Source organism: Spea bombifrons, chromosome 2 (assembly GCF_027358695.1).
Source record: "Spea bombifrons isolate aSpeBom1 chromosome 2, aSpeBom1.2.pri, whole genome shotgun sequence".
NCBI lineage: Eukaryota > Metazoa > Chordata > Amphibia > Anura > Pelobatidae > Spea > Spea bombifrons.
In genome coordinates, this window is record NC_071088.1 from 82093198 (window position 1) to 82108278 (window position 15081).

Below are 15081 nucleotides of genomic sequence, written 5' to 3' on the forward strand. Positions count from 1 at the left end.
TTTTATTCAATGTTTCTCACCTTTTGAAGGAATCCAGTTCAGGGTTGAAACACACAAAACAAATCTAGAACATGATTTATGATAAATATGATAAATAATCTCGTACACTAAAAACAACAATATACGGTCAGATTTATATTTTGATGTTTCAAAACCTATAGTTTACATCTTATTAAATATCCTTAGCCACAAGCTCCTTATTTAACATAAAAAAGAATTTCTTAAGAATCCTTAAGAATGAGAAAAGAAGTAGAAATGAACGGGCAACAAAATTGTCCAGGAATTATTTGGAAATTTACAGTGGATACAAAGAAATATGTTAGAACACAATGAGAAATCAGGCATCAGAGTTAGCTGACCATATGTGATTATTACATTTAGAATACACTTTTCTAATGTAACGTGACAGAAAGTACTAAAAAGTGGTCGTTTATAGATTGAAGAATGAACATAATAGCAAGAAAATAAGTAATTTACAACCAAATAATAAAAAGTAGGTGCCACTGCTGTCATTAAAGACTAGGAATCCACTTACAGAACGTATTTTTTCCATGATAAAGTATAGCCTTTATAGTATAATACACTACTAAAAAACATTTGATGTTTCGGTGAAGTAAGATCACTTAATACATAGTCAACCAAAGAGAAGGCATCCCCCTGCTATTAGTTAAGGGGGTCTGAATGTTGTATTTTTCTTTTTTTGTTGTTGTTTACTACATTCTTCCTGAACAAGCACTTTATTGGTTAAACTGAGGAAAGAGGAGACTTGGTTGGTGTTTCTTCCAGGTTTCCAGAATAGTTTAGATCTTCTCAACAGGTAGTGTAATGTTAGAGTAAGTGGGGAATGGTTATCTGAAGATGTCTGAATCAAGGTCATGTCCAGTTTATACAATGCATGGTTCATGTTACTTGGTCTAGCGTAACAAAGAGTAACCCAGGAATCATTCTAGAATATGAGAAAACGATCGCCTCTTGCACAATCCTTTTTATGATGTCTCATTTCAGTTTTGTGTTGTGAGACGTACACTCCATGATTGTCCAATATCTAACATTACATAAGCAACACTGTCCTGTCTTTCCAGCCAAAATACTCTATAAATTCTTTCTGATAGGCAGCTACAACGTAGATTTTCTGTCTATATTTGCCAAAAGTTCATTGGTTTACAATGTAAATTTTTTTGTTGGTGTCAAGGATTTTCCTGCAATTAAGAAAACAGGGATTACAAGTTTAGTCATTTTGCATATTGCTTTGATGTTTGCAGGCTAATAGAAGTGGCTCATATATATATTATTATATATAAAATAACCAAACCTGGTTCATTTTACCAAATACTGTATATTTTCAAACCAGTAATGTTATCAAATGTGATTAATGACTCAAAATGGACAAGATTGAAATGTATTAATTACCTCCTTTCATGTGGAGAAATAAATATGATAACAACCTTGTATTTGTATCAGCCTATGATACATAAGTAAATGGAATTATGGTGGGAGGTGGTAAATATATAGAACCGTTTCCTAGCAGAAGTAGTAAAGTCTAATAAAGTGAAGGGGGCAGGCATAACGCTATCCTGAATCTAAAAAAAAGACTAAGGACCGATTAAGGTCTGAGTCTTTACATCAGGAAAAATGGGCAGACTAGATGGGCCAAATGGATCTTATCTAATGTCACATTTTATAAGTCTTTTATGTATTGCAAACTTCAAGACAAATAAGTTAAGTCTCAACTGATGTTACAAAAGATGTGTGCTTATTTTTCACAGTCATCTTGAAAAAGATTAGTACACTTTTCCTAACCTAACCTCTAAAACCAGATTATAATAGATCTTCTGCAATTACTAAAACCTTTTTATTTTTAGATTTATTTATTCTAAATAACCAAATAAAATAAATATGCATAGTGAAAGGTAACTTTAGTTCTCACCTCCTGTGTATATGATTTTTCCTGCTGATGGATCCCATTGGCCGATTCAGAGTTTCCAGTTACCTGCCAAAAAAAGAGGTAATAAAAAATATATTTTTTTCTCCTTTTTATAGTGCCGTCATATTCGGTAGCACTGTACAATGGGTAGACAGGACATAACAAGTAGTATATAAAACAACAATTTGACTTACAGAAACAACAAAAACACAAAAAGTGGAAACTGCACCACAAAGTCCCACTAACAATGCCCCATATGCTATGTAACCAAACAATGACTACTTTGTTTTTGTATTTCCAATATATGCTAATGCAAAAAACAGAATGTTGCAGAATCTTGTAATACCTTTTTTATTGGACTAACAGTATTAAAATAATAGACGAGCTTTCGGGAGTCCTCCCTTTATCAAGTCAAAAGCATTTCTCAGAGAAAAATGAGAAAAAAAAAGAGAAATGCTTTTGACTTGATAAAGGGAGGACTCCCGAAAGCTCGTCTATTATTTTAATACTGTTAGTCCAATAAAAAAAGGTATTACAAGATTCTGCAACATTCTGTTTTTTGCATTCGTATACACTGGACTAATACGGCTACCCCAAACTACAATATATGCTACCAAGATCACTGATGAAAAAGAAGTATGGTTAGCTAAGTGGGAAAGGAGATAAACGATGCAATTTTCATTTGCTAAGCCACAAAATCCATTAAGGTGTATTGTTCAAACAATTCTAAACTGAAAGTCACGATGAAAAAATTCCTCAGATAATGGTAATATTAGCCGCATCAAGCAAATCTATCACAGCTGCGGATCACTGTTTGTATTAATGCCAAGCGCACATTGTGCACAGAAAAGACATTAAGCATCAGTTATTTATGATAAAATATCCTATACAAAAGTTGAAAAAGAACATAAATACACTGAAAATGAAACTACCGTATTTGCTCGATTATAAGACGACCCTGATTGTAAGACGACCCCCCAAAATCTGAATATTAACTTAGGAAAAAAAGAAAAAGCCTGAATATAAGACGACCCCAAAGGAAAAAAGTTTTACCAGTAAATGTTAATTCATGTAAACTATTTTTTTAATAAAAGCTATGATTGAGAAAAATATTTTTTTTGTTTTTATTTCTTGTATTTTCCAACCTGTCCCCCAGTTACGCACATCTGCCCCCAGGCTTGCCACTCCAATATGGCACTGTGGCCCATGATATGTCTTTTAACCCTCTATATGCCACTGTGCCCCAAGGTATGCCTTTTGACCCCCTATGTGCCACTCTGCCTCCAGAAATGCCTTATACCCCTATATCCCATTCTGGCATTTAGGGGGTTAAAATGCATATTATGGGGCAGAGTGGCATATAGGGAGGTATAAGGCATTCCAGGAGGCAGAGTGGCATTAAGGGAGTTAAAAGGCATTGCATAGAGCACTCTGCCTCCAGAAATGCCTTATACCCCTATATGCCACTCTGGCATTTAGGGGGTTAAAAGGCATATTATGGGGCAGAGTGGCATATAGGGAGGTATAAGGCATTTCAGGAGGCAGAGTGCTCTATTAAATGCCCCCTTAACGCCACTCCAGAAATGCCCTATGCCCCCATTTAACTAACACACACACTCTCTCTCCCCCCCCCTTCCCCCTCTCTCCCCTCTCAGCCCTCTCTTACCGGTGCTTCCAGCCGGGGCAGCGGGTTGACGTCGCCTTGCGCTGCAGCCGGAAGGAGGTGGAGTTGGCAGCGGGGGTTTGTATGCGTCCGTCGCGTATACTTTCCCCGGCTGTCAGAGATCAGAGTTCCCCGCACCGGTGCCGGGAACTCTGATCTCTGACAGTCGGGGAAGGTCTACGCGACGGACGCAGACAACCCCCGCTGCTAGCCACACCTCCTTCCGGCTGCAGCGGACGTTGTCTACACGGATCGCGTAGACGTCAACCCGCTGCCCCGGCAATACAGCAGGAAGCACCGGTAAGTGTGTGTATGATGGGGGGGGTGAGACAGGAGGATCCAGGTCCCCTGCAGCGGTGCGGGGGATCTGGATCTTAGTCTCCTAATCAGACCTCTATTTGAGGTCTGATTAGAAGACGACCCCGATTAGAAGACGAGGGGTATTTTTCAGAGCATTTGCTCTGAAAAAAACCTCGTCTTATAATCGAGCAAATACGGTAAATATAAATTGTAACAGCTTTAAGGGACACTATACTTAGTTATTTTTTTCTCTTCACACCATTCCTATAAACTGAGAATCCAGCTTGCATTTTACAAGTTACAGTCTGCTTTCCCAGGACCACCAGCCTGACAAGAGTTCACTGCAATCTGATATAGAGGATATTAAATAGACCTTCTCTAGCATGTGCGGGCTGGAGTAAAGCGTTCCTCAATCCGTTCCTGAGTAACCTGGCCAATATGAGTGTTGACATCATCATAATAATTTTAACTTCTGCGCGAGAAGCCAAAGTTGTTTCCAATGTTTAATGGCAGATTATCATGCCTATATCATAACTCTCTAATGATTTAGTACTCAAAATAGCAAACAAATATGAAGCTTGCTTTAACTAGCCATATGAAAAACATTAAACACAACTTCACAATGTTACTTTTATAAAAGTAATGTGCTTGTGTAATTTAAAGAGGAAATGACTACAATGCATGTTTTGATGTTCTGTTCTAAAATATGAATATTGTATTTGAGTAAGGAATTTACCTGAGATTTCTCTGTGTTGTTTCTCATGGCCTCCATTAGTTTCTCCATTTGATGGCCCTGATCCAGCGCAACACGGAGGGCATCTTCAGTGCTTACCAAACGATGCTGTAACCGCAGGACTTCTGACTCAGTCGAAGGATCTATTAACGAGTAACGCCTCTGATCTGATACAGACTTTTCTTTGTCCTGAAGAATGGAAGGAATGATATGTAAACTGTAAAAAATCCACATGCTTTTTGAGTCAGAAATAAAAACATCTACAATAAAAATATTTTGCAGCTGAAACTTAAATCATTATACAATATACAACAACGGTGGGCATACAATCGATGTATTTATGTCAGTGCTTGTATGGCCTGGGCATGCAACACACTCACCAAAATCATAAGCTTTTCTCTTAATATTTTGATCTCTTCTTTTAGTTTCTGTTCTTTTGATCTCCAGTCTGCCTTATGAACCTCTCGGCTTAAGTCTTTTTCTGGTCCTGGTGAGCGTCTATTGGCTTCCAACAGAAGAGCTCTCAATTCATTTAAATTCCTGAAATACCCCAACATGATCAGCACAAAAACAAAGGCAAATGTGGCCAAATCAAGAAATCAGTCTATTAAATCAAGGGCTATTTATGAAAATAACTGATATAAAACTCAACTCAAATAACTGCAGAACTTGTAATTATAATAATTCTATACATTTTAAATGAACACTTCTTTAATTGTAAGAATGAGTAATCTGGCCAAACATAACAATAAACTTAAGTATATTTTTGAACGTCCCATTTTATTCTTAAAATTAGCTTTCATGAACCAGAACCGAGTTTATAAAAAAAAGGGTATTATATAATATACATTATATGTAGAATATACATTATACATTATGTTAACCATGCTGCCTACAGACAAGGTGCCTAAGTATGTTACAAATCATTTGAGCATACAGGCTTTACTCACCTCTCCTTCTTGAGTAAATCCTGGCTGATTAAGACAAACTGCCCTGATGTGTCATGGGATTTTCTAGAGAAGGCTTCTAGCTCAGCTTCTAGTTTTTTATTGTCCTTAACTAAAGAATCCACCTTTTTGTCTCCTGATTTGCATCTGTTTTCAAGAGCTGTGGATCACAACAAACAACATGAATGTCATTCAATTAAATTCTTGAATTATAAGCATATAGTTTAGCTCGCTCAGTGCTACTCCTACTCATAGAGAACATCCTGAAAGTGATATGAAGAAATTGGGAAACATCAGTGGAAGGGGGAGATCGATAATTAAAAACGAGGAAAATGAGAATAAAGGAAAAAAAGATAAAGGACAGAGGTCAGTGGAGATGGATATGGGGAATGAAAAAGAACAAAATGCAAAATGGCTGAAAGTTCTGAAGAAGCATTGGTACAGTGACAAGGAAGCAAGAGAATTAAGTGAATGGACACAACGTAAAACAGATTCATTAAGTAAAACTGAGTTGCTGAAAAAGAAGGAGCAAGAAGCATAAAGTGAGGACAGGCAAGGAAAAGAAAGACAAGTAACGCATAATAGACTGAATAAGGTAGTAGGATGTAGAAGATGTATAAAGAAAGAATAGGTCATAAAAAAAGCTAAAAAATTATGAAATATTTAAATCATATAATTACCAGTTATTTGAGCCCTTAGTGCTTCAATGTGGGAAGACATAGATGACACCTCTTTGTCTCGCTTACTGAGCTTAACTTGCAGATCTGTATGCAAAATAACATAATATGAGTAGTCGAATTTCTTTTCTTCATTGCCAAGGACACATTAAGAATTATTTATACACTTCTGTTACATAAGACAATGCAGAGTGCTACGGATAATGCTGATCCTGGAGAAATGCGGGGACATTGGACTGCCTAAAGAAACACTTAACTGCCGATTAAAACATTTGACCCTGCCCAGACCGGCCCTGATAACAGCACACATCAGAAAACACTACAAATTCTAATGTAATTCAACCACTCTTATTTTCCAGTACAATTTTCCTTTAAGCTGATTGATAAAATATTTTTTTCTGTAACAAGGGAAATATATGTAAAGAGAATGAATACCTTCCAATGCATTTTTCATTTTTATCTTTTCTTCAGAAATATCATTGGTTTCTATCACCTGAAAGAAATACGAAACAAAAAAGGGGAACATATGAGATGTGGATCACTTATTACTTATTCCTTATCAATGGATTTAGTGCAAATACGTAAAATAATATCATTATAATCAGCAGTCACATGCCTTAAAATGTCATGAAATATAATGGTCTATACTAAAGAAAAGCATTAAGTAGTTTTATGAATAACTCTTTTTAAATTGATTAATAAAAAGCATTTATGACAGTTTTTTTTTTACTTAACATAATGATACAGGACCATCTTACAAGTTAGGGACCATTTGATCTCAGGAAATATTTGATCTGCCACAAAAGGTACCAGGACCAGCTTTGCTGCCCTGTTATTTGTGCTACCAAATCAGCCCTCCCCAAAGAGGAACAGTAAAATTACAAAGAGGTAGAAGTAAATTAATAGGGACTAATAATCCTGAAAACCGGTTGGCCACTTCAATATCGTACCGACAGGGTTGGTTTTTAATATACACCTATCAGCCATAACATTATGACCACTGACAGTTATGGTGAATAACACTGATAATCTGGTTATCATGGCACCTGTCAGCTGGTGGGATATATTTCATTCTCAAAGTTGAAAGCAGGAATAATGGGCAAGCATAAGGATCTGAGGGCCAAATTGTGATGGCTAGATGACTGGGTCAGAGCATCTCCAAAACTGCAGCTTATGTGGGGTGCTCCCAGTCTACAGTGGTCAGTACCTATCGAAGTACTCCAAGGAAGGAAAAGCAGTGGACCGGCGACAGCACATGGGGGCGAAGGCTGTCCCGTGTGGTCAAATCAAACAGACGAGCTACTGTAGCTCAGGTTGCTGAAAAAGTTAATGCTGGTTCTGATAGAAAGGTCTCAGAACGCACAGTGCATCGCAGTTTGTTGTGTATGGGGCTGCAAAGCCGCAGACAAGTCAGGGTGCCCATGCTGGCCCCTGTCCACTGCCGAAAGTGGCTACAATGGGCAAGTAAACATAAGAACTGGATCACGGATACATGGAAGAAGGTGGTCTGGTCTGATGAATCACGTTTTCTTTTACTTCACACGGATGGCTGGGTGCAAGTTGCATACCTGGAGAACACATGGCACCAGAATGCATCCATGGAGGCCCCATCTCACAACTTACAGGACTTAAAGGATCTGCTGCTAACGCCTTGGTGCCAGATACCACAGCACACCTTCAGAGGTCTAGGAGAATCCATGCCTCGACGGGTCAGGGCTGTTTTGGCAGCAAAACGGGGACTTGCAAGATATTAGGCAGGTAGTCATAATGTTATGGCTGATCGGTGTATAGCTAAACTGTAAACTATAAGTTTAAGAAAAAGAAACTTTAGGGCAGTTTTTTGCATTTATTAAAATAAAACTATTCTATAACTGCTGCAAAATTCAGAAGCCATCCAGGATATTTTTTAAGGTCAACAGGGCATTTGACAAAACCGAGGATTTATAAAAGAATACAAGTCTACCGAAGCATGCCTTGAAGACCTTGTGGGTTGACTGCAATTACCCCATAATTTTCTACAAGAGACACTCAGTGGAAAAAATGGGCAACGGACCATTTTACAAAATGAAGAAATAAGAACAGTAGCTGGGTTTTTGTAATTTTTTCATAAAGCTATGAAGAGGGGAAATAAGTTATGCCTGTCCCAATGGTCTAACCACACAGTTAAAAACGACTACATGTCATGTTTTAGGAGCACTGTCAAATCACTGTCCTTCTAGGGTATGTGCCCAGAATAAAGCAGCTTCATATAAAAATATGGTAGCTACAATTAATCAGATATCAAATATGAAGGAGTTAAGCATGTATGTTCCTTGAATAACCAGATTCTGATGTGCTTCTTCCATTTATACCGTGCCACTACAGATGGATTTTCGGTTATGATATCTAGACAAAAAGGTAGATTACTAATAACAGATCATACGTTTGCATTTTGTGAAGAGAGAAGCTGCTCCATGGACTGTAGTTTGTTTTCCAGAAGCAATATGTTATCCTGCAATCTTTGGATTTCTTGTTTGTTTCGAAGGTCTGCTTTCTGGAGGGAATCATAATCCACAATTTTCTTTTCAGCTATGGAGATCTGTTCTTTCATGAAGGCTATGGCTTGCGTCTGGTCGTTGTATTCGATGTTTATCTTTTCCAGTTCACATACTCGCTGTTCTGTTGCTCTGTATTTGTCCTTAATGTCTTGAAGTTCTTTAAGATGTTGATTGGTTTTTGATTCCAATTGTGTTTTCCAGTTGTTATTGCCTTCTTCTATTTCGTCCTTAATTTCTTGTATCTTGGATTTAAGGATCTCTTTCTCCTTAATATGAACTGCTATTTCAATCTCGTTCTTGGCTTTTAAGTTCTCAAGTTCCAGCTGATGTTCCATTTTAAGACTCTCCATGTTGGCTTTAAGATCTACTACCTCTTTGTATTGAGTGTCAGGGCTTGTAACCAGGGACCCTTTCAAGTCATGTAAAGATTTCTGGTGATCAGAAACAATGCTGTCCAGTTTGGATTTCCAGCTGTCCATCATACCCATATTCTCCCTTGTGGCTAGCTCTAGTTTCTTCCTTAAATCTGCAATCTCCTGGACATGTTTCTCATTCAGCCCATTTAGCTTTTCAATTTCTTGTTGGTATTTTTTCATATTTTTCTCATACGTGTCCTTTTGTTGACTGCTTTCCTTTTGGTGCTCCTTGCTGGCAGATAAGAGCTGATCCCGGAGACGCAATGCCTCTGTCTGCAGTTCAAGACTATGCTCGGGTATATCTGTCTGGCTTGAGTTCAACAAGCAGTGTTGGAGGTCCTCAATTTCATTGCGACGAAGGCTCAGTTCCTCCTCCAACTGTTGGATTCTGGACTGCTCTGCTACAGTTGTAAGCTACAGAAACGGGAGTAAATATGGAGAATTAGACTATATATAGATTACCTTTGTTAATGTTTCTACAGCTAAGTTTCAAGAACAATAGTGAAAACCACGACAATGTAAATGTTTAATTACTTATTTTACACCAAGGTACAGTGTATCTAATTTAAAAATTATGATATTACTTTTAATCCACTAGCTTCTCATCAAGGTGCTCATTATTGCAATGAACATTTAACCTTGTGTTTAGAAATCTATACTATTCTTTTTTTTGGAACAGCGCACTAAGAAATCTTAACATCTGCCAACTGCTGTCTGCAGCACTACAGTTGAAATATTCTGAGGTTCATAAATCCTGGTGTAAAATAAAGGAGGCTTGCAATATGGATGTAAGTTGTTAGCAAATTAAAAATGAAGTGCATGAAAATGTATTTGCAATTTAAGATAACTGCACGTTTTCAAACATGGCAAATTATTTATGCTGATACGAAACTATGTAATGATTAGAACTAATCTACACTTAACAATCAATTAATAGAAATTAAATGCATACTTTAATCACTATAATAAGACAGACTTGGGTAACTACGTGAGTAACACAGTCATTGCATAGTTTTTAAACAGAAGAGCTCAGCCTATGGTGAGAAGCACCATGTGGGAGTTGCTTGGTTGTGGGTGGATGGTCCTTATGTCACTATGCTTTACCACAGAGAGAGCGAAAGGGAGGAGGTTCTGTGAGGTTCTGCCTACGGTTCTTTGAGGTTTATTATCTAGTTTTCAATATTGAGCACTACTTTCTGTTTATGGATTGAGGCTTCTTAAAATTTACATATTTAATGTTAAGCCAAAAGTATAATTTACAAAGTTGACCTGTCATGTTATTGTATCACTAAATATTGAAAGATAGCCTTACTGGAAATATCATTATTGCCTCAAACTGAAAAATAAATTACGTCTGTAAAATATTATTTCTTGATTTGCATAGCACCATCGTATTCCACAGCCCTGTACAATGAGTAAACAGGACATAACAAGTAATATATCAAATAGCAATTTGGACAGAAGGTAATGAAAATTTATACATTTTTTGTATACAGAGTCAAGGACCAAGGAACCTAAATGAGAAAGGATGTTTCTTTAATTACAAGAACAACCAACATGTCTTCTATTGGTTAAGCCGATTACAATGTACTATCTTGTATAGTTACATGTTTAAATATCTAGATATTTTTCTAACTTTTTTTGAACACGTTTTTTGGCATATTAAGTACAAGTAATTTGTTATTAATAAAATAATAAGTTATGAGTACTACTGCTTTAAGCCTGGAAATGCTAGTAAAATTATAACTCTTCTAGGAAGCAATAAATATGAATGCGAAAAAAAACTGTAAAAGCCAAAAATGGACTGAAGCAACATAAAACCATAAATTGTTGGGTCCATTGTTGGGAACATAAAAAAAGCTGGCAAGCGTATGGTACTGCAGGTGGGGTCACTTGACTCATTTTACCCTCTTGTCCTCTAATTCTTTGAGAAGCTTTGCAGTTTTTGCCTTCTCAAACAGTAGATTCTGCTCGAGCTCCCGAATTCGGGCATGCTCCAACTGCGTCTGTGTCTGCACGCACGGAATAAGAAACAGAGAGACAGCAAAAAAAGAACAGATGCAACATCATCCAACATCTAGAATACAGTGTACAAATACCACAGGAAGGAATGTGGTGCCGCAAGCCAACAGAATCTGGGATTTTTTCAAAAACATTGTTGAGGCTAGTGAAGCATCTTGTTAAAATACCATCAATTGTTTTGGCTGGATGTAATAAACCTTTTTGCAAGATTGTATTACCCAAGTGTGTTGTTTAGTTTGTGTTCCAGTGGGAACTTTATCAAACAAATCTCTATACATATAATATTGTCACTGTTGGAACTTTTGTGTGGAAGGAGGGGCTGACGAATCATGTTTTGTGCATGAAGGATGGGGCTGCCGGATTGTGTTGTATGCCAAACGGAGAGGGTGTGCATAGTATAGTGTGGAGGGAGGAGGTAGGCTGTCACAGGGTGTTTGTGTGCAGGGAGGAGAGTGTCTGCAGGATGTTTTTTTGCAGGAAGGAGGTGGGCTGTCTGATGTTGTGGGGGCTGCCAGATGACTTTGTATGGGAGAGAGCTGCTGGATAGTGTTGTGTATGGTTAGAGGGCTTCCAGATAGTGTTGGGTGCGCAAATCAAAGAGTTTACCAAATAGTGTTGTGTGGGGGGGAGTCAAAAAACATAGAACTGAGATAAAAGAAAGAAAGAGTGGAAGAGAGAAGAATGAAAAAAGAAAGTGCAGCAGAGAAAGGGAGGGGAAGAGAGAGAGAGAGAAAAGGAAGAAAGATGAAGGGACACAGAGACAAGATAGAGAGAGAGAGAGAGAGAGAGAGAGAGAGAGATGAAAGAAAGAGAAGGCAAGAGAAAGATAAGAGAGTGGACAGAATGATAGAGGAGAAAAAAAAACATTCACATCATTCTATGAGGGGCACGTACGCTAGTATTTTAATTATAATGTCACCTATGAAGTTTCCAGGCAGGCTGAGGGTCAATGACAGACCATAATCAGTTTCATAGGGCCAGGGGGCCTCTAGTTGGATTGCATTAGTACAATAGCATAAGAATAACACAATATGACCTGCAACTCCCAATATCCTACTACTATTTCATTTTAAACATCTTTGAAGCATAAAGCCTCTGTCACAAACTAAATTCATTATTAGAAAGCATTCATTTGTCTACCATGAATTCTGCATTTGGATATGGCTCAGAGTATGTATATTATATTTTAACTCTGTGCAATCAAAGGGTTAAAAGAGTAACTTTACTGACATAAAAAATCATAGGAGTCTTTACAAAGCCTGGCTATAGAAGCCTAGGGCCCGATCATGTCTACAGCTGTCATTATGTATTAAGGCAAGTGTGGTCTGGGGAATTCACTAAATAAAACAGCTCATAAGATTCATAATAAATCATATAAAGCTTTAGAAATTGGATCACATTCCAAGACCTATTCTGCAAATAGTTTTCCTGATATTCCTTATATCCACCTTTCAGCACTCCCATCCCTGAACATGAGAACACTAATATATCCGCTTTGGGTAAACTCCCCGAATTTACAATAGATTATTAAGGGCCATCCCTGGCTAATTCCTCAGAGCTGCCCCTTCATAATACATAGTTCAAACAGTGAACTGTTTTAAATGTATTTTATATATACAAGCTACCTCTAAAGTTGGTAAAATCCTCTGTGCCTAGTTGATGATGAAACCTCAGCAGATTCTCAGAATCTCCAAGCTATTGATCTGAACCTCTAAGAGATGTGATTGCTAAATCTTATTCATAAAGGACCAGCATATTATGAGACTTGTTTTTATATAACAGGCTGGAGCCCTCAATAAAATGAATATTAATCAGGAAAACACTCTTTTTATGAATTTTATTTCTCAACAAAAGCTGCTACTGTTAACTTAAAGTCTCTAACGTTAATGAGCATTATAAGTGCATGCAGTTTCGAATAACAGAATAAAAATATAATAAATAGTTGCATGTTTTGAAAAGTGGCATCTTAATTTTGAAGAGGCAACAAAAACACCAGCCGGGTGAGTCGGAAATATAATCATGTAGTCCGGACTTGGGCGCTGGCCAACTCTTCGTGTTCGTCTTCGTGGGGAAAAAAAACGTTGTATTCTACCTGTTCCTGTGTTCGGTTCGGGTGAATATTTGTGTACATTCTTTTTCTTCTTCGTTTTTTGTAGAATGGGTTAATACGGGGTTAACGCAGTACGCACTATGCAGTAGCTTTGGCACCAAGATTTTAAAGGTCTGTACGAGCAACTCTATTGGTCGCCGGCAGGGCCCTCCTCTGCCATCAACCAATGAAGTGCACCTGCACTCCATTGCTTCATGGCAAACGAGCCCCCTGCTGGCGACCAATAGAGTTGTTCATACAGACTTTTAAAATCCTGGTGCCGCAACTTGGCCAGGGGAGACCACTATAGTCGCTCATACGGACCTTTAAATCTTGGAGCGGGGAGACCATGGTCTCCTCAGGCCAAGTTCCACCATCAGGAGTTAAAGGGCTGAGCGAGCGACTCTATTGGTCGCCTGCAGGGGCCTCCTCTGGCATCAACCAATGGAGTGCAGGTGCTTGCACGGCCCTTTAACTCCTGACGGGGAACTTGGCCTGTCTCTCCTCTCCAAGAGTTAAAGATCTTTAACTCCTGGCGTTGAACCCACGGATCTCTGCTCCCGTTATCTACACAGCATCGCAGGGGTTAACGGGAGTGGAAATCCCTAGGTTCGCCGTCAGGAGTTAAAGGGCCATAAGAACGACTTTATTGGTTGCCGGCAGGGGCCTCCTCTAGCATCAACCAATTAGTTGATGCCAGAGGAGGCCCCTGCTGGGGACCAATAGAGTCGCTTGCACCGCCCTTTAACTCCTGACGCCGAACCTACAGATTTCCGCTCCTGTTAAAGAGCGATGCTGCGTATATAAGGTAAACTAAATAGGGAAGGGACCAGGGAGATTAGTAGACGAAGACGAACCCGAAGATTCTTTATGTTGTGTGTCTTCGTATATGTTTTGCCGCCGCCATGTTCGGATGTTTGGTATTCGGGCTGATCAATGAAAACACACCCTTCGTGTTCGTTTTCATGTTCACCCAAATACGAATGCACATGTCTAATATATACTATGCAGAAACCTTAAACTATCTGCCTACCAGGCCTCTGAAGGGAATATATATATATATATATATATATATATATATATATACCACTAAATGATTTCAGGCATTGGAAAATAAACAGCTTCTCCAAAAACATGTTTTCAGGGAGCAGTTATCTTGCTTATCAATCAGGTCACAGCTGAGATAATTATCAGATGTCAGAGATAATTGCTACCCCATGAACCATATGACATATGTCCATATACTCAACCAATATCCTGATTTTATTGCTGGATCTCACCAAGAGACATTTACTATAATGTGATGCGTACAGTGACTATGGCTGGTTTTCAGGCAATATAAGGTGTTTTGAGAGAACCATTTTCTTAAACCCTCTGGACACTTTTTATGGAAAACACCACCGCAGTATTTTTTCTCTTTAACCCCTTAAGGACAATAGGGGTTATTAGTCGTAGTATATTGTGGGACAATGGCTATTTTAACATTTTTCGGTGTTCCTGTTTAGCTGTGATTTTCTTCTTTCTCATTTCGTGCTCCCACACATATTATATATTGTTTTTTTCAGGACAAACAGGGCTTTCTTTAGATACCATTCATTTTATCATATCATCTAATTTACTATAAAAAAAAATGATAAAATATGGGGATTTTTTGTTAAAAAATTACTTTTTCTCACTTTTTAAACAAAAAACTTTTACTCATCTGCAAAAACGAATGAAAAAACCTGCTAAATAGATTCTACTATTTGTCCTGAGTTTAGAAATACCCAATGT

General features: G+C 38.0%; 1 protein-coding gene across 1 annotated transcript in view; it reads right to left on the minus strand.

Annotated features, from left to right (window-relative positions):
- Window positions 1–1010: 1010 nt before the first annotated feature.
- The window catches only part of LOC128472949 (CAP-Gly domain-containing linker protein 2-like), a 45176-nt gene continuing 31105 nt past the window's right edge, over window positions 1011–15081 (minus strand). The window contains exons 9-17 of the mRNA XM_053454932.1: window positions 11105–11209; window positions 8667–9611; window positions 6680–6737; window positions 6248–6331; window positions 5571–5727; window positions 5001–5160; window positions 4624–4809; window positions 1928–1990; window positions 1011–1199 (exon numbers count right to left, since the gene is read on the minus strand). Coding sequence (XP_053310907.1) covers window positions 1188–1199; window positions 1928–1990; window positions 4624–4809; window positions 5001–5160; window positions 5571–5727; window positions 6248–6331; window positions 6680–6737; window positions 8667–9611; window positions 11105–11209 — 1770 coding nt within the window. The 3' untranslated portion in view covers window positions 1011–1187. The remainder of the gene's footprint in view (window positions 1200–1927; window positions 1991–4623; window positions 4810–5000; window positions 5161–5570; window positions 5728–6247; window positions 6332–6679; window positions 6738–8666; window positions 9612–11104; window positions 11210–15081) is intronic.